At 39.1% G+C, this 20995-nt stretch overlaps 1 protein-coding gene across 1 annotated transcript in view; it reads left to right on the top strand.

Moving 5' to 3' along the window:
- Positions 1 to 20995, top strand: part of LOC124723176 (constitutive coactivator of peroxisome proliferator-activated receptor gamma-like) — a 735979-nt gene that overhangs the window by 387366 nt on the left and 327618 nt on the right. The window contains exon 9 of the mRNA XM_047248371.1: positions 1513 to 1827. Coding sequence (XP_047104327.1) covers positions 1513 to 1827 — 315 coding nt within the window. The remainder of the gene's footprint in view (positions 1 to 1512; positions 1828 to 20995) is intronic.

Genomic DNA, 20995 nt, shown 5'->3' with positions numbered 1-20995 from the left:
GACGTATAACATACATACCTATAGGCCTGTACCTGGGTATTTTGCCTGAGCCGCATTATTAGAAGAGTAAGTGTCTGATCACGCCCGTTGTATTTTTTGAAATATTTCGAAGACTTTGAAAACAAATACTTCAACAAGTGCTGTTGCTATTGTCAGCTCCATGACTTTCGCTTTCATATGTCCACATTGTTTTGAATCGCAACTTTATTCGATTGAAACCGGAGACATACTAGTTATGAGCACAGTGACCACGAGTGTGTTTGTTTAGTGGCAGCCTTCAGTTCCAATAACCCCAGCCCATGCTGTCGTAGTCAACTAGGGTGCAGTGACAGGCGCCGCCGTGCTGTTCCTCGTGAGCTTTTCGAGTATTGCTTGAGAACTAGAAGCTCGAGGAGTGCTCAGTGAGCTCTAGTCACCCCACAGTCCCGTCTATTGTTCCAGGTGCTTAATGCCTTAACATAAATGTTTCTCCAGTAATATTCTGTGGTTTAGAGATTCAGATTGCTTGCCCAAGCCCTTTTGTGTGGCTTCTGCAGAGAATTTGGATTCCAAAGAGGGTATCACAATAGAAACGTTTTGACCAGTTGTGGCCTGTGTAGCTGGTGTATGAGAATTTGCTTTTTATTCAATTATTTTTGAGAAAATAGGTAGCAGAGAAAATGCACAATAATTATTAGATCAGGATTTGTCATCCTTTTTGAAACAGAACTACTACTATATTCTTTTTAAGATAGACCAGAAAAATACCACTAACGAACATGTTGTTTGCAGGTAACAAGTTGGCATAGCATCAGCAAAATTTTATAAAAACTAATTTGTATAAGCAGACTGTAATTTTGAAACTCTGGTTATAAGGATGTGAAGAATTAGTGTTCGGAGCATTGATTAAAAAATAAAAAATCTGGAATGACATCATATGCAACTTTTACTCTAAGTCTGCCTGCTTTAATGACCCTCCATGCAGAATTAAGTTTATTATTGAGCTCTCATTGAAATTATTTTCTCTGCATTTGGCTAATCTAATTTGTGACCTCTAGTGTCTCTTGAGGTTATTGTACGCTGCTTTATCAATTCTACCACTTTTCACATTAGCATGACAGATCAAAAACATTGATCTTAGTTTCTGCAAATGTGGCATGAATGTAGGTGTAGTTGTTAGATCATTAATTGCTAGTTTTACCCCATATACCATTGTGGTCTGTCAGTTAACATTAAGGAGCCCCAATTCGGAATCATATTTATTTACATTTGTCATTTAATTGTCAAGGCATGTGTGTTGTCTTGTGGTACTTTAATTTGCGCAGAAGAAATTAGATCTAAGCATGTTAAGCAAATTAGCTTTTCAAGTCTCTTTCTTCCATCAAAATTTGAATCTCCAGTTTTTTTGCATATTTTTGTGTACGTAAAGTATACAAATCTGTCGTCGTTACTGGCAGCATAATGGTACATTTCCCCTTCTTTATGCATCTCGTAAGTTTGATTTTTAAAATTTAAATTGTCTTTGTCTTTTAGGTAACACTGGCAGCGACTGGGAACGAATACTTTTAACAGCTGCTGAGAAACACAGAAAAAATGAAATCCCAGGGATAATTTTCCGTGTGCTCAACGAAGTTCCACGTGACTGTGGTGCTAGGATGGAAGATTTTGCAGACACTGTTTTCCCGCCAGCATCTATTGTTCTGCAGAAAACAAAAGAGAGACTTAAAACTGTGTTGCTGCTTGAGTTTCCTCGAACTCAGACTTCAAATGAGGTGCCTGTCAATGGCAAAGACAATAGGAACGGTAGACATCATGTTACAGTTGAGAGATTTCATCCATTCTATAAAGGTAAGCTACAGTTAGAGTCTTGTTCAATTTTAATGATTTTAAAACGTGTGCATTACGTAAATTCATTTCGAAAACTTGCAAATGTAAACATGATGTTCGTGCTGTTTTAATAAAAACTCCTGTGGCTGTTGAGCTATATTGTGGAGTCCCCATAAACAACTAACAGTTCCCTAATTTTTTGTATTCACGTGACAAAGGCACGTATTGAGAAGTTTCGGAGGCTTGCAAAGATTTTCGCAGTTTACAAGTGTTTTGTAGAACGTATTTCGTAATAAATCTGTGTTTATGAAGTACAGTCTCCGTGAATACCGTAAATTGGAGCCACGTTGCTCCTATTGGGGGGAAATGAAAAGTTTCAAAGCCCTCTGGAGGGGAAATCCTTAACTAAAATCAAAAGCTTTCAACTTTAAATCATAGATAGCATCAGTCTGCCATTTTGTGCTTAGTTTTTCAGTGGAAGCATTAAGTTGAAGTGTTATTTATTTAACTGAAATTTGCGTTTGAAAAGTTGCCCTACGGAACAGAATTTTGTTACTGAAAGGGTAAGTATACGACCGTTTGCTGTAGAATTTAATGGTGAACTGAAATCCTACTTCGCTTGTTAATGTGGAAAGTATCAGGAATGGTACATTTTCCCACAGAAAGACTGCACCTCACTTAAAAGTCCAAAGATGTACGATTTTAAACAAACTTAAGCAAAGACACCAAAATACCCCAAGAATGAAGCCTGTTAATGGAAATGAGGAGCATGTGTTTGCATCGTATATAGAAATGAGTGATTATGGCTTCCCCTTAAATTCTGCTGACCTGTGCTATATAGAAAAATCTTATCTGGATAGATTGGAGCGTAGTGTGAAAGCAATTTCCAACAATATACCGGGGAAAGATTGGACAAAATGTTTCCTTCAGCGACACCCTCAATTGACAAAGATATGCAGCAGGGCAGCTATTGATGAAATCATATTGCGTAAACGCATTGAAATATGTCCTATGTAACACCATTACACATGAGATGAGACAAATCTCTCGACAATCCTGGTAAAAGCACAGTTATCTGCTGCCGAGGTACAAAGTACCCAGAAAGAATTTGTAACTTTTCTAAATCTAGTTGCTCCATTATGATGTGTGGCAGTGCAGCAGGGGGACTTTTGCCACCCTATGTTGCCTACAAGTCTGGGCAGTTGCGGAACACATGCTTGGAGGGAGGTCCAAAGGGATGCAGGTACAATCATTGTAGTTCAGGATGGTTTGATGCAGTAACTGGTTTGAGACCATACTGCTGCCCAAGTTGGAGAAACTGGAAGGGAGAAAGGCTGTGATTCCTGACAATCTCTCTACACATTTGAACATCCAAATTTTGCAGAGGTGTAGAGAAACTGACCTCATCTCATTCAACCTTCAGACATTGCCTTCTTTCATCCCATGAAAGTTGTATGGTGGTATGTATTGTGTGAGTGGAAGCAAACACTTGAAGGAATGAAGTGTGGTGTTGTTCTTAAACACCAATTTCCTGCTCTGATGCAAAAGGCTCTTGATGTGATGCAGCCAAATGTGGGAAGTAGCCTTAGGAAGTGTGGAATATTTCCCTGTAATGTTGAACCATTGCTTGAATGCATTGGACACAGAGAGGTGCATCAAGATGATCTGAATAATTCATTTCTGTTCATTCTTCAAAGAAAGGACACACTCAACATTCCTGGGGATAGAAGTCCCACAAAAGAAGAAAGATTCCAGTCTCACTTCGAAAAAGTCTTTCTTATGCAACAAGTACCAGTAGAAGAATGGTGGAAAATGTGGGTGTTGCAGCAGAAACCGGTTCACAAACACCTATAGACCAACCAGGAAAATGTAAAAGAAAGCAAATTTGGCATTCTAAGAGAAGTGAAGATCACTATACGCAAGACTCTTCTGACAAACAATCCTGGGAGTCTCACGGTAAGAGATGTCTTCTGGAAGTAGAGTACGAAGGAGGAGGAAAACTTACAGAACTGTCGAGGACCACAAATTAAAGAAGTAAAGAGATAAGTCGGTGCTTTTGTGATCTTTCATTATGAGGATCATCTGTATCCAGGTGTTATTCAAAACTTTAATGAGACTGGGGCTACAATAAGTGCTGTAACTAAGTCAAAAAATATCATGCAAATGGCCATCAAAACCAGATGATCTCTTATGGAGGGAAAGTTGTTGTAGGAGGCATAGATCTACCTAACATAGTGAATAAAAGGGGCTTTTTCCAAATTACTGAACTGTGTGGTGTTGAGTGTCAATGCTGAACTGTGTGGTAATTAGGTTATGGTACCTAGATTATATAAAAATGTATTTTTGGTGAACATGGTGTATCCAAGAAAATCGAATATTTACTCTGTGTCTAACATTGCCCCATAGAATTTTTTCCATAAGAATTAAATTGATTTTGAAAGTGGAGCAAAGTAACCTGCCCATATGGGAAACTTTGCCCCAATTTTAGAAACTGTATAACTCACTGTAAAATGAAAATTTGAAGATCTCTTCACTCAGACATCATTCCTTTGTGCTTTAGTTAATTGCTTGAAAATTATCAAATTTGCTAAATTTACCTTAGGTATTTTCAAGCATCGGTACATAGTGTCTAAATATTGGAACAAAGTAGCCTCGGTTTACACCCAGGAAAATATTGTATTATATTAGTTCCCTCTTTTGATAGTGTTATTGTCTGTATGTATCGTAAAATAAAGCTGCTAACTTCCTTAATAATGATAACCTAGAAAACACTTTAGAGCAGTAGTAAAGCCAAGTTCTCTGTTGTAATAGATATCTCGCTTTTAGCTATGAATTACTTACATTCCAAAAGACTGCTGATATTATTTGCAGCATATCAAACTTAAAAGACAATCAGCAAGCTTATTATAAAGTTTCTCCTGTACTATTCTGTAAAATACTGGACCAGGCATAACACAGTGCCAATGTGTTGGCTTTTTTCAGGCAGGAGATTAGTTAGTTACTATTCGTAAGCAGCTGGATATCATCCTCACTACTGTCAAGTGATTGGAAGCTGCTGTGAATGGGAGTGTTGGGTTACCAAGAGAGGCACGAAGATACCTGATGTTGTATCCTCTCCTGTGGACACACTGTCTCCTGCAGGAAAAACAAGCCCTATAATTACCCATCTACTTGACCGTGAGTGGAGTCCTGAACAGGGTAGACAGGGACCAAGTCGGACACAGGGTGTTATACCGATCCCTCTTATAAACAAGTTCAAGATGCTGTCATTCAATGAAACTGAGCCAGTAGGACTCACTTCACCTGTTTTGGGTAAACCTGCTTTGTTGTGCATCAAGAGGAGATAAACATGAAAGGATAGGAGTGTATCAATTGTCGACAGTTCAAATGCATGACCAATAATGGTACCCCGTGGGAAAATGGCAGTAAGGTATGGGAAGAAACACCAGGTACACTCAGTGTGTATGCCTGGGGGCCTCATTGGGCATGCTGAGCTTATTCCACCAGCCATTGAGGGAACACGCAATGAAGTGCAGATTGTGGCACACTTGAAACAAATGATACTTGTCTGGGCTCTGAGGTCATACTTGGATCATTCCAGCGACTGAAAGAGGGTTGAGAATACCAGCCTTGTGCATGGAGCTTCAACGAAACAATTTGCAGCACTGTCTCCAGAACTTATCCTGACTCTTTGGTTCTGAGTCGAATAGAAGGACTGAACTAGAGACTTCAAAGGTTCTGTGACAAGCTAGGCTGCGACTTCCTGAGCTTGTGCCATAGGGCTGAGACCTGTAAGGTCCCCCTAAATGGGTCAGGTGTGCATTACAAATCACAGGCTGCTACTCAGGTAGCTCACTGTGTGTGGGGTGTACACAAGGATTTCTTTTAGATTAGTGACTCTCCACCCAATCCAGATAAGGATAGCTGTAGGAAACCCAGAAGTATCACTATAAGATCGAAACAAATGCCTCCCATAGGTGAGAGTATTAAAATCCTCATCAAGTCATCTTTCATTAGCTATGTGGATGCGCTCAACGACTGTGATATGACTTTCAAAATGATGGAGCACAGGAGTCAGTCATTCTTTCCCTTCAGGTTCCATTAAACAAACCTAGATTTCGGCTACTGCCTAGCCATTATCAATGGCTCAAGAAGAGTAGTCTTGAAGAAACTGTGACAGAAACCCCAACAACAGGGGACTGACATATTAGGACATGCATTGAGGCTATGAAATAGTACATTGATAATGGCTAGGCACTAGCTGAAATCTAGATTTGCTTAATAAAACATGAAAGGAAATGACTGATTGCTGTGCTCCCTCATTTTGAAATATTAAAATCCTAATGGTAAACTGCCGAATCATTCGCAGCATAGCAAAAGCAATGAAGCTCACGTAATACTAGGTACAGAAAGCTGGTTGAAATCTGAAATCGGTAGCAGCGAGATTTTTTTTTTTTGGGAATATGTAAGTGTGTATTGAAAGGATAGGGAAATGGAGTATTTGTCGCCGTAGACAAATGACTCCCATCCACCATGATAGAAACTGACGCTGCATGTGAGATTGTTTGGGAAAGACTCAGTATCAGGGGTGGGCATAAAATAACTGGATCCTTCTATTGCCCACCAGACTCATCTCCTGATGTAAACGAAAACTTTAGAGAAACCTCAGTTTGCTTGTACATAAGTTTCCTAATGACACTGTCGTCAAAGGAGACTTTAACTATCTAACAATCAATTAGGATGCATATAGATTTGTTAGTGGTGGACATTACATGAAATTGTGAGCCTTGTCTGAAAACGACCTAGAACAGATAATCTGAACCCCACTCATGATGGAAATACATTGAATATAATGGCAATGAACAGACCTGACCTCTTTGAGGAAGTTCACATCAATACTGATATCAGTGTCCATAATTCAATTATAGCACCAATGCAAAAACACAAAAAGCAACTGAAACAAACAGAATGATTTTTACATTCAGCAAATGAGAAACAGAAACAACAGTCTCATGTCAATGAGGAACTTTAAACTCTTAGCTCAGTGTGGGAGCAAGTAGAGGAACTATGGCTCAAGTCTAAAAGAATAGTTGACCATGCATTAGATACATATGTACCCCAGTAGAACAGCTTGTAATACAAGAGATCCTCCTTGGTACACAGGCATTATAAGCAAATTTCTAAAGAAATGTACTATGGTACAATTGGTATTAAACAAAACATAGGCCCATGGATAGAGGGATGCCGAATGGAACACATTTGGCAGTTGAGAGCGTCATGTGTGAAGCCTTCAATGACTGCTGTAGCAGAATATTGTCAAATGTTGTTTAACAAAAACCCAAAGAAATTCTGATCATATGTAAAGGCTGCTAGTGGCACCCGAGTTAGAGTCCAATCACTCATTGAGGAGCCTGGAATTGAAGTTGAGGGTAGCTAACAAAAACCAGAAATGCTTAACTTTGTTTTCGAATGTTCCTTTACGAAGGAGTATTGCCCCAGCTTAACTCTTGTACCACTGATAAGATGAGTCAAATAGATGTCAGTGTCAATGATGTTGAGAAACAGCTGAAATCGTAAAAACTGAACAAAGCCCAGGGACTGACGGAATCCCTATCAGATTCTATACCCAGTTCACAGCTGAATTAAGGTGAATTCACACTTGACAGAATGTCACCGTCATATCAAAAGATTCTCCCCTGTAGTTCATATGGTGGCGTTGACACACCACACACCACCAAGGTTTCTTGGTAAGAATTTTTCGACGGGCCATAGCGTAGCCTACTTGGCGAGCAATTTTGAAGAACACAGTGTGAACTGGTACGAAAGTATTCCCCAGTGACTACTACTGCGAGAGTGTCTTAATATGTACTGGAAGAATATACTAAGTTAAAGTATTTTATTTTATACACTGAAGGAATACATTGCAAAATAAAAGATGCATATCTTGTTCAATGTGCTTTACTCAAGATTTTTCCAGTGGAACAGTGAAAAGAAAAACTAGGAGTAAAGCTGATGTGGCATGCAGAAGTTTAAAATAAGATTTTTAATAAATTAATGATGAACAGCAGGTAGCAGAAATATGTGTAAACATAGTTCAAGTACACAAAACCTCCCATCTAGACATACTGTAAGCAAACCATGAGCTGCAGTCGAAGTGATATTGGATACTTAAATCTTGGGTTTCTTTTCGTAATTTTTATTTGTCTCTTGCTTAACAGGTAAAAAAACTGTTGTTCAGACATTCTGAAATACTTATAGAACAATGACTACTACTCTTCCAGCTCCTTGTAACGAGTATGCAAATATCCGTAAGAGCTTCAATTTAACATTTTGCTAGCCCAGACCGTTTTGCTCTGTTCCTCATGATGAAGTGCAATAACAATCATTGCAAACTTATTTAAACTAAATTTCGACATTTTATAATCTACCATGAGCTACGAAACAGCAACTCTGGTGAGTGATTTATGAATCAGCTATGACGCCACGATGTTCTTTCGTGTTGTGTGAATGCTCAGAAATTCCTCTGACTGTCTACATGCTAAAACTTTATGGTTTCTTGATGGTGGCGTTCCGACAAGTGTGAATCCACCTTTAGCCCCTCTGTTAACTATGTCTCAGATCCCTTGGGCGCAAAACCATGCCCAGTAGTTGGAAGAAAGCACAGCTCGCACTTCTCTGCAAGAAGGGTAGCAGCAGTGATCAATAAAACTACTGTCCAGTGTTCTTGACATCCATTTATTGTAGAATCTTAGAACATTCTGAGCTCAAACGTAATGCAGTATCTCTGACACAATGACCTCCTCCATGCCAACCAGTATGGATTTCGGAAACACAGATCATGTGAAATTTTAATTTGCTCACATGACATCCTGAAAGCCATAAATAAAAGCAATAAGGCAGATGCACTGTTTCTCAATTTGCGAAAAGCATTTGACTCGGGACCACACCAATGCTTATCGTCAGAGGTACGATCATATGGAGTATCAGACGAAATGTGTGACTGCATTGAAGATTTCCAGGTAGGGATGACACGGCATATTATCTTGGATGCAGAGTCATCAACAGCTGTAGAATTAATTTCGGACACACCTCAGGGAAGCGTGTTGGGTCATTGGCTGCTCATGTTATAAATTAATGATGTTTGGACTAATATTAATAGCAACCTCACACCTTTCATAGATGATGATATCTACAACAAAATACAGTCTGGACAAAGCTATACAAATGTTCAGTCAGACCTTGATAATATTTCAAAGTGATGAAATGATTGGCAGCTTGCTTTAAGTGTTCAAAAATGTAAAATTGTTCGCTTCACAAAAAAAAAAGTATCGTATAAACCCATACAAATATTTGGGTGTAACACTTGATAAGAACACGAAGTGGAACAGTCACATAGGCTCAGTCGTGGGTAAAGCGGGTAGCGGACTGTTTTATTGGTAGAATACTAGAGAATGCAATCATTCTCCCAAGAATATTGCTTACAAATAACTCGTGCGACCCATCCTAGAATACTGCTAAAGTGTGCTGACCCGTATGAAGTATGACTGGCAGATAATATTGATCATATAAAGAAGTGCTGCACGAATGGTACGGTAACAGCTTCGTTTGACCCACGAGAGAGAGAGAGAGAGAGAGAGAGAGAGAGAGAGAGAGAGAGAGAGAGAGAGAGATATTCACATGCTGAAAGAACTTAACTAGCAGACTCTTGAAGATAGATGGAAAGTCTACTAACAAAGTTTCAAGAATCGGCTTTAATGGCGATTCCAGGAATATGCTACAACACCCTGCATATTGCTCCCATAGGGATCGTGCGAGTAGGATTAGAGTAATTGCAACACACACAGCAGCATTTAAAGTCATTTTTCCTGCACTCTGCATGTGAATGGGAGGGGGAAAAAGCTGTAATAACCGGTACAGTGGGATGTACCGTCTACCATGCACTTCGCAGAGTATAGGTGTAGATGTTACTCTAAGACGAAGGAAGTGCTGGGAGCCGGCTTATGTATTTAAGTAAATAGGCTTGCGAATTACACGGATTGTGCCACTTAAATAATATGCATTTTTGGCTCCATAAAAGTGTTTAGAATCCACCCCTGAAACGGCTTTTCGAATACAGAACGGAAATGTTTGTTATTCGCGGTTGAACAAAAAATGCACCTGCCTGAAATCGGCCTTTTTCACCCACCAGTTTTTTTTCTTTCGGAGGACAAGTTATTTTACTGGTGCTTGGGAGGAAACACACAAAATTCAAATGAAAGTTTGAACGTGTTCAGCGTGTGTTTGGAAGTTAGCCTCCAAGCACTTGCATTCTGGTGCGAAGACTGTGGAGATTGCGACTTTCCTGGCAGTGAGCAGCTTCAATGAAGGGTATTCAGCAATTCTGAAGACCATGACAACGATGGACATCACCTTGGGACACACTATTCGACGTAGTTTGCCAAGCATTCGGGCTACCACCGGATTCAAACGGCCGAAAACTGCTTTTCATTGGCCGTACTAGCTGCACTCGAGCTGCCTAGGATGGCCCAGGTCGAGCAGAACGCCCTCTATGAGGAAGAGGAAGGACTAGTTTATGGACCCGGAATAGCAGATTGAACAAGTTGCATAGTATTGCATTTATATGTAGTCAAAACTTCAAACGCGTTTTTCTCGAAGTGATTTTTATATCGCGCGGTATGGTAACTTCGAATTTGCTGAACCGACTGGCATGATTCTTTGTTTCAGACGAAGCTAACTAAATTATCTAGGAGTTGTACCACTTTTATTCCGATCCATCAACTATATTTTTACTTGGCCGACGAAGTAGGCAAATTGATGAAAAAACCCAATTTTTTTCAAATGGCCGCCGTTATGTTTCCTATTGTCCAAATAACTTACGCGAGGTACAAGTCCTAAAGAATCTTGTATACTTCGCTAAAGTCAACTCAGTTTTGATTTCAGACGAGCTGGCTGACCTGTGACATACCGCGCGTGGATGTCTACATCGAAATTTTGTTTCGTTCCGACGGCACTTTCGCCTTTGCTCGTCGACATTTCTGGTCGAAAAAATTCTAGTTTGTAGAGGAAATATCAATAAACATTTTGACCAAATTTGACTTTGACATCTATAACACATTCAAAGAAAAAAATTCTCAAAGAACATGCCTTTTTTCGGGCCAAAGATAGTAAACCTCCCCTTAACTGATATTGCATCCCTTTTACACTAGCGCGTCAAAGAAAAACGCTGCAGCTTCAGTATATCTCATGAAAACGATGTGAAATGTAAGAGCACAACAGACACACAGCCGCTTGGGGCAGCTGTCGATCTTGTTGCAGGAAGTCTTATAAACTTACATTTTTAAGACCAACAAGTCGTGGCTACTCATGTGTATCATCTTAAAATACCAAAGTATCTGTATTTGACATAGTAATTTGCGTATGTTGCAGATAAGTAAAATAAGCATGCAGACAGCGACAGCACTTTTACTATCCCTAATTCCTTATTCTATTTGCACCACCCGTGGCCTGATTTGCATTTTGTGTGTCCACTGCTCATTCATCCTGTCTTTCAGTTTTGTAATGACAAGTTTCAAAAATGGCTCCGAGCACTGTGGGACTTAACATCTGAGGTCATGAGTCACTTAGAACTACTTAAACCTAACTAACCTAAGGACATCACACACATCCATGCCCGAGACAGGATTCGGACCTGCGACCGTAGCAGTCGCGCGGTTCCAGACTGAAGCGCCTACAACCGCTCGGCCACACCGGCCGGCACAAGTTTCCCTATAGGCATATAATGACCTATATGGATATCATTACCTAAACTGATTCTCTCTCAGACTTGCCCATGATATTGAAATCCTCTGAGTCACCACCATAACCGTTTTATCTGTCAGTGAATAGTTGCATATATCTCTGTATATTCTTTCTCATTCATTGGGCTTATATACAGTTACCTTAATATGATTACAGTAACTTTCTTCTGTATAATTCTACTTGAAATAATGTTACTATGGAAATTTGTCAATTATTTTGAAATCAGTGACCAGAAAGGCTAGTGGTTTAAATATTGTGTGCTTATTCTGGATTGAAATTTGTTGTAACGTACTGAAGAGGTAATTAAACTTTGACTGTCAGTAGTGCTCAATTTTTTCATAACATAGGATAAACATGGTCCCATGGATGTGTCAAATATGTGAGATTCATGGGTGTCAGTCAACAATGGCTGTGTTCTAAGTTAGTGAACTCTCAGTTCCTAATCAAGGGATTGGACTATAGGCTTAGCTTATAGTAATTACTATATAGTTGAGCCCTCATGAAATGGAAAATGACCATAACCAAATGAGTGCAGCGAACTTTACTCCAAACTGGGGACTACACTGATGAACACTAAATAAATGGAAAATGGATTGACTTCACTACAGAGTGATGTGATAATCTGTGAACAGTATTCTGAAATGCTTAGAAATGACACAAAGCCTTCTTACAAGGGAACCTCCCCATCGCACCCCCCTCAGATTTAGTTATAAGTTGGCACAGTGGATAGGCCTTTAGTAACTGAACACAGATCAATCGAGAAAACAGGAAGAAGTTGTGTGGAACTATGAAAAAAATTAGTAAAATATACAAACTAAGTAGTCCATACGCAAGATAGGCAACATCAAGGAGAACGCGAGCTCAGCAGCGCCGTGGTCCCGTGGTTAGCGTGAGTAGCTGCAGAACGAGAGGTCCTTGGTTCAAGTCTTCCCTCGACTGAAAATTTTACTTGCTTTATTTTCGCAAAGTTATGATCTGTCCGTTCGTTCATTGACGTTTCTGTTCACTGCAATAAGTTTAGTGTCTGTGTTTTGCGACCGCACCGCAAAACCGTGTGATTAGTAGACGAAAGGACGTGCCTCTCCAATGGGAACCGAAAACATTTGATCGCAAGGTCATAGGTCAACCGATTCCTCCACGGGAAAACACGTCTGATAAATGCTACACGACACTGGTGACGGCATGTGCGTCACATGACAGGAGTATGTTGTCGACCCACCTAACTTGTACACTTAGCGAATGGGTAAAAAGATTCTTCTACCTTGCCCGATTTAGGTTTTCTTGTAGATGTAATAATCACTCCCAAAATAGTGATGAAAACGTAAGAGTTTATCACATAAACTGAAAATAAAATTTTCACTCAAAGGGAGACTTGAACCTAGGACCTCTCGTTCCGTAGCTGCTCTCGCTAACCACGGGACCACCAAGCAGCTTGCCTTCCAGTGTCCCTGATGTTGCCTATCTTCACGTGGACTACTCAGTTTGTATATTTTACTAATTTTTTTCATAGTTTCACACAACTTCTTCCTGTTTTCTCGATTGATCTGTGTTCAGTTTTTCAAGGTCTATCCACTGTGCCAACTTATAACTAAATCTGAGGGGGGTGCGATGAGGAGGTTCCCTTGTTAGTAGCTAGACACTATTTATTACTAATGACAGCACTTGTGAACATGTTAGGTCAGTGCACTTAGTAAATTGTAAACAGTGTTGAAACATGTCATTCAGCAGTAAACAGTCATACAATTGAGGCACAAATGAGTGCAGGGAAATTTGAAATACCTACTGAACACAGGAGGGCTACATACAATCACGTGCTTCAAAACAATGTTCATTACATTGAGTGTGCAGATGCCAAAACTACCTTCATGCACAGCAAACTTTACAAACAAACATGTGAATATAAATACAGATTTCCACACTTAATGTAATGATATACTCTGATAGTACAGTCTCAAGGTGCCACAGTCTTGCTACTCTCAAATTCTGACACTTGCCAGTAGATATTTCTCCTCCTTACATGAGGCATAATGACCAAATGACCAACATTCAAATTCAGTTTTTGAATGAGAAATCTACTGCTTAATATTTTCAAATTTGGAGAATTTAAATAGCATTACTCCTGCTTTGTGTGGTTGAACTGAAGTGCTAATCATTTGCATATTCAAGCATTTACCTCGTCTTATGACAGATTGATATTTGTTGTGTGCTGCCTTCATAATGTTGCAGTTTTAATATTTAGCAGTGTATTTTATTGAACATATATATATCTTTGTAGTTGTTTATCTGCAATTTGTACTTTGGCAATCATCATTGCTGCAACAGTCTCCTTGTCACTGACAAGTTTCCGCGTGGGCATCCTCAAAGATGATCAGGTTTATTTGTAGACTTTAGATTTAAAATATTTCCACCACAAATGATTTCCAAAACTATCTGTTTATGAGTTTCTAGACAAAGTATTTAGTGTTTCTTCACAGTATTGTCTGCCCAATACTTACGAAACTGTAACTGTATCATTTGTCACACTTCAAGAACAGAAATAATTTTCAAGACGTATTACATTAAGTGCATTTCACCCAGCAGCAAAATTGGCGAATTTGTTGTTTCGTCGAAGATGATCTTGCCCTTAGAAAAGATGGTATATATAAGATCCCATGCCTGTTTGGGGAATTTCTACTGGGCAGGCACACCCCACCATACAAGGACATTGTGTTGAACGCTATCAGTATACACACATGGGACAATCTCTCAAATCTGCAGTAGCGGAGCATTGCTTGAAGATGGGACATCACATGTGTGAGAAGACTTAAGTTTTGTCCACAACATCATTCTGGGATTGTGTTCTTACGGAGGCCTTAAGTATTCACATAGTGGAAAACCTTAACAGTGTTGTGGGAGTTCAACTTAGCACAGCCTGCCATTAAATTCGAACAAGTGAAACAAGATCCTCAAATGTATGACTCAAGTCAGTGCATTGCAGAGACTTAATTCCACTGATTCTTATATCTCTATGCATAATTTGGTATAACAGGGGGTCATGTGCCATCAACAGAAGCTGACGGGTATGGAGTTATAGAGAGGGCCATGTTCCTATATAAAGAAAATTCTGTAATACATACCAGTGGGGTAGAAACCATTTTACAATAGTATCTACAGTATCTGACAGTAGCCTGTGAAGGATAGATGAGAGAACAATCATGATACCCACCATAGTCTTCTTTGCTGTATTTTGTTTGTGGTCATATTTTGGGTACATTATGAATAAACCTGTATGCTCATAACACACACTCTTATTGTTATAACAAATATGAATAACAAACTTGCATAGCACAATATTTCCACTGCAGACAAATTGACAGTCTCCTCCTCCTCCTCCTCCTCCTCCTCCTCATCAAAAAGTGGTCATCTACAGTACTTTCAAACTATTACTGACCACAGTCAATGGTTAATATTACAGTCAATGGCTCTGAGCACTATGGGACTTAACATCTGAGGTCATCAGTCCCCTAGAACTTAGTACTACTTAAACCTAACTAACCTAAGGACTTCACACACATCCATGCCCAAGGCAGGATTCGAACCTGCAACCGTAGCGATCGCGCGGTTCCAGACTGTAGCACCTAGCACCACTCGGCCACTCCGGCCTGCGACAGTCAATGGCTAAAATGTTGTAATGGCATACATTGTTTTACTCTGAGGCCCAGTTGCTACATGGTAACTCCATGACATCATGGTCTTATGTCTCCTGAAAAATTTATCTCCTGGTACATGACCCGTTTTTGAACTCACCAATTCAGCTGGGCCTGTGTGTTGTCCATTTGTTCCAGATAAGAATTTACCAGTGTCATACTCGTGTGCTTGGTGGCCTTTGTCTCACCTTTCACCGTGAAGATCCCATTTGTGAGTCATTCGGTATTCATGCAGATCAAGTGTCCATAGAAGGCCAATTGTCTTTTCCTTACACATATGTTTATGCCCTCCTGGTTTTGATGCAGCTGGTCATGCCAGATTCTGTAGGTGCCTTCCTCTTCTCTTTCTTTTTCTCTCCTTGAACTCCAATTGGGAGAAGCTCTCTTTTTTATGTTCCTATGTTGAGAAGCTTCTGCAAACAGACCGTAAGGATGTTGGTGGGTGCAGATTTTTTTTAGATGGAAGTTCCAATCACATCTGTGGAGAAGTAGGGTACCCTGTTGTCTGCTTCTTGAGTTCTTTGTACTGGTCTCTTGAGATGATTCTGTGGAAGTTCTTACCTGTCTGTTGCACCAGGGCCCTGACGTAATTTCTCTTTGCCATGCAGATTGTGTTGGCTATAGTTTTTCTTTGCCTGATCATGGTATCATGAGTGGATTCATTCTTATGCTGGTTCCACCTAATCCAGGCTGTTTATAAGTGCGTCAGACTTGGGTCATTTGTGGAAATGCTGAAGTAGTTGATCAATGGCATCTTAAAAGTCATCTGTGAGGGACATTTCTGTAGGTACAAATAAATAGCTTCAGTTCAGATTTTGGTTTTAAGTTTACTGGTAGTTACTAGTTATACAAGGTGACACCATGCGGGAAAATCTTAACTGCAACCTGCACCAGTAAAACTCAATCTGAGTGCAGACAGCTGCAAGATATGTGACAAACTACCACTATTAGTTCCATGAAATATGTTCCAAGTAAAACATAAAATTTGTAACTGTCGATTATTCATGATCTTTTCTTATGTGCACTACTGAAAGCAAATTTAGACACACAATCAGAGAAATGGAGAGAGTAATCACAGTATTTTGAAGTGATATGTTTGCTCTAAAAGAAAAAGAAAATTGATCTGAAGGATAAGTGTACATGTTTGAAAAAGGAACACACATTTCTATATTGCTAGAAGATCATAATCAAAACTTTTATGTAAATTAAATGGACAAGTTGATGCACTCTACAAAATGGTTCTCTTTTAAAAGGAAATAAACACCAAGAAACTGGTAAAGAAATCTCACTTTGTGCAATAATATTGATGCCCTTCAATACACATGTGATGAAGGTTTTGAAAATGCTTATGGTGAAGGCAGAACAAAAAACTTTTCAGCAGTGGTAAAATGATTACAGAAGAAGATGGTAACATTATTTAGTTATGGTCATGCATGCCACATGTCAATATTACTGACAAGCTATGTTAGCAACAGTATTCATGTTTCTGCCGTTAAAAAACCTGTAACAAATGTCAAGTGTTACTGTGAATGTGACTAAGAATTCTCTAATATCACAAGAAATTATTGTGCTGTACTCATAGGAGGTGCTAATGATGTCAGCAGAAATGAATGACAGACTAGACTATTCGAGTATAAAAAGATAAATATAATTAATTTGAAACTGAAAAAAACCTGTATGCAAAAATCTGTAAATGTTATGTGACTATAAATGATAAATTATGAAATAAATTTTTTAACAAGTCATGGTATACCTTCAAAAACATGACAGAAGGATGTTAGCTTCTGAAAAGGAATGCTCTTGAGGAGTTCTTTCTCCATAAAAAATGCACAAATAAATCTGTTATTGTTTTGAGTGCTCCTTCAACAGCTGTAACTAATGAAGTTGACCCAATTCCCAATGGATTTTGTCCAAAGGTAACTAAATAATGCAGGAATGCAACTTTGAGTGCAAACCCCTAACTAGTGCCAGAAATGTTGACTGGTGTGAAGATTTTTGCTTGATTAGTTCATAAAAATAATTTCATAATCGATCTAAACATCAGCTATCAGTAGGGTGGTATAAGAAATATATTAACTGCAAGTCCTTCTGGAGAACATAAATTCTTTGAAAGTTATATACTTAAATGAATGCTGGTTTAAATTAACAATATCAACTTGATAAATTTGCTGGATGCTGCAATTTAGTAAGTACTTTGTAGAACAATTGGTGTCAACAATCATGCATTCTAGTAGATTAGTCACTAGGTGTTTAAGTTAGTAGACAATTGTCTAAGTGGGGTACTTATTACTTGGAAGCTGCATAGACCTTTTCAACTATGACATATTAAGTATCAACATATATCGTACTCCTGGCATTTCAGTCACGTTTGCATTTCTGAACAAATTTTATACTTTTCTGAGGCACAAAAGTTGTATAAAAAGGCCATTATTTCTGCCAGCTTCGTAGGTACATGAGGTGATGACAGATTTGCCATTTCTTTGAAGAGCTTGGTATCTACAAATGGGTTAGCAGCTACTTAATTTTAATGAATACATTAGAGAAACGGAATGAGGTGCAACTTGTCTAGATAATGTAAGCAGTATCTATTATGTTGCTACAAATACATTCATTTTAGACTTGGAGGTGATTAGTTGTGTGTTCCATAGATCATTTGCATGACAAATCAGTGATATGGAATGAGTCAGTTTACATTCACATCACGTTATTTTGTAAATTTTGCTACATGCTGATAGTTTACAATCCCAGCTAATTTCTGATGATTAATTTGCCTGTCTCATGCAGTCTGCTAATGCAGATATTGTGGTGCTGTCTATTTACTGTGTGCATAGACTGCATTATAAACACTTTTAACATACTGATTTCCTCACCCAGTTTTTCCTGGGTACTTATCAGCTTGATCAAATTGTAATGGCATATACATGTTGGCTTTCTAATAACTTTGTGAACTACTGGAGGGAGGGGGCAATATGGCAGTAGCTGATATTTGGTAACACTATACATCATTTCTCTATGTTTAAGAGTTCTGGGGATTAACACAGAGACCTTAAATATAAGTTTGCCCAGAAGAATAAAGCCCATATCTGCTGATCCTACACAAGTGTCAATAAAACAACTACCTTTCCCTAATAGAATTTGCAGACCACCAAGTTCATTGCTTACCAGTTCCCGTCAGATTACCAAAGTTAAGCACTGTCGGGCGTGGCCGGCACTTGGATGGGTGACCATCCAGGGTGCCGTGTGCTGTTGCCATTTTTCGGGGTGCACTCAGCCTCATGATGCCAATTGAGGAGCTACTCAACCGTATAGTAGCGGCTCCAGTCAATGAAAACCATCATAATGATCGGGAGAGCTGTGTGCTGATCACATGCTGCTCCTATCCGCCTCCTCAGCTGAGGATGACACAGTGGCCGGATGGTCCTGATGAGCCACTTGTGGCCTGAAGGTGGAGTGAAAGGTCATTGCTTACTTTCTTGATTATTGACCTTGCATGCTTCTGGTACTCACACAGTGTCACTGTAATGAACTCTATATGCCCCACTATTTTGGGTCTCTCTCATTGCTCCTTGCAGCCACAAGATCGCTGCTGTCCTCAAGTGCTTCAGACATTTTAAATTACCTTATGCCCATGTCCTTAAATATCTAACATTGTCCATCAATGACCATTAAAATTCACAGCTACTTTCATATTCAAAATTAAAGTCTTCTGCAGTCAGATATTCACCCTGGTAATACATTTTTAATGAACTGTAGTAGCTTGCTTCTTTCTTGCTATTGACTTGAATTGCAATTTAATAGATGCTGTAACTTAACCTGATATAAGCCACCAAATAGGATTTAACTTTTATTTTTATTTTATTGATAAACTGCTAACAGGTACATGTAATTTTTCAGTGACATCTTGTATTGGTCCTTTTTTTAGCACATATTAAAGACATTTGCTGATAATATACATGTAGTTATCCAATTATAGGAGTGTGGTAATCAGCATACAATTTTTTATGCTGCTCAGTTGGCAAGGGCAATGCAGTTTACACCTATGATTATGCCACATTCATATTTACATATACAGATATACAGACTGTACATACTGTACAAACCACCATACAGTGCATGATGGAGTGTACTTTGTACCACTACTACACATTCACTTTCCTGTGTTCCACTCTCAAATTTCTCAAAATGTCTGTTGTTGGCAGTAGAATCATTGTGCATTCAGTGGCAAAAAGCTTGTTCTCTACATTTTCTCAATAGTATTTCATGATAGGAATGGCATCATGCCTCCAGGAATTCCAACTGAATTTGGAGTCATTTCCATAATACTTGCATATTGATCAAACTAACCAGTAACAAATCTAGCAGCACACCTCTGCATTACTTTGATGTTTTCCTTTAATATGACATGATGTGGATCCTAAATTACTCAAGACTGGGTCAACTAGCAAACTGTGTGTTGTCTCCATTATAGATGAGCTGTACTTTCCTATAATTCTCCCAATATACCAAAATTTACCATTCGCCTTCCCTACTACCGTCCTTATATCCTTGTTTCATTTCATGTCACCAAGATATTTAATCAACATGACTGCCATTGATCACACCACTAATTTTGTACTAACTACATTTTTCTATATGTTTGGCAAGCTGCTGCTCTGTTCCTTATCATCTCTGGTCAGTCGCCCTTGACCCAGGGTGCTGGGTGACTTTTCCAAACTACACATTTTCCTAAACCTCACTAGTTCTTTTAATTCACCCCTTCCCTTCCCCTTCAACCCTACTGCCAGGAGGAGGAGGAGGAGGAGGAGGAGGAGGAGGCCCTGAAAGCTTGCATATGTATATCTTTTATATGTGCATTCTCTTGGCACTGCTTGGTGAGTAGATTTTTTATCTATCCAATTTCATCAAATAATATTTACTATATTTATTCATTATTCAAATAAATTTTGCCCAACTGTGTTTGCAAGCATGGCTTCAACTTTGAGAGCAAACAAACAATGGAATTAATCCAGTAGTCACATAAACCAACTCTGAGCATCACTGTGTGGGAAGCCATCATATACTTGTGGTGTTTGTTGAGAGAACATTGAACAGAGCAGAATTCATCCAGATCATTGTGCAGCACATTCAGTTGCAATTCCAACAATTTCAGAGTGGTTAATGTTCTGGATATCACTTCTGTAACCAAATGGTTAGTGCTGCTGCCTCTGGTGCCCAGTTACCCGGATTCCATTCCTGGTACCTTCTCAGTCAGGTTAGGTAGGTCTATAATCGTGTCTGCTCAACCTCATTATGCCAAATGAGCTGCTTCAACAAAGAAGCAGTGGCATCATCAGAATTCATCTACTGGAAATAATGACTGGAGGAATTGGTGACATGCTGATCATATGTCCCACAATCAGATCACTCCTTTTACTGGCTTGTAGACAGCAGTTGACCTGTCAGAACAGGACTGGGCTTAATCACTGTGTGATTTTTATGCTTACATTTTGTAATCTACTAGAGGCATGCTTTTGCATGCTTTTCTTGTATTAACTTCACCTGTCTCCTGTTGATGTGTTGGACAAATTGGTTTGAAGTGTGATCCAATATACAGTACTTTCTACACCCTCTGACATACTGTGCCATCATGCAAAAGTATCATGAAACAATCTCCCATGTCCATCAACTTTATCTCTATGTGCAATCACAGAACTGCATTTTAAAGT

This window comes from Schistocerca piceifrons, chromosome X, assembly GCF_021461385.2.
Source record: "Schistocerca piceifrons isolate TAMUIC-IGC-003096 chromosome X, iqSchPice1.1, whole genome shotgun sequence".
Classification (NCBI taxonomy): domain Eukaryota; kingdom Metazoa; phylum Arthropoda; class Insecta; order Orthoptera; family Acrididae; genus Schistocerca; species Schistocerca piceifrons.
This window is presented reverse-complemented; position numbering and strand designations above follow the sequence as displayed.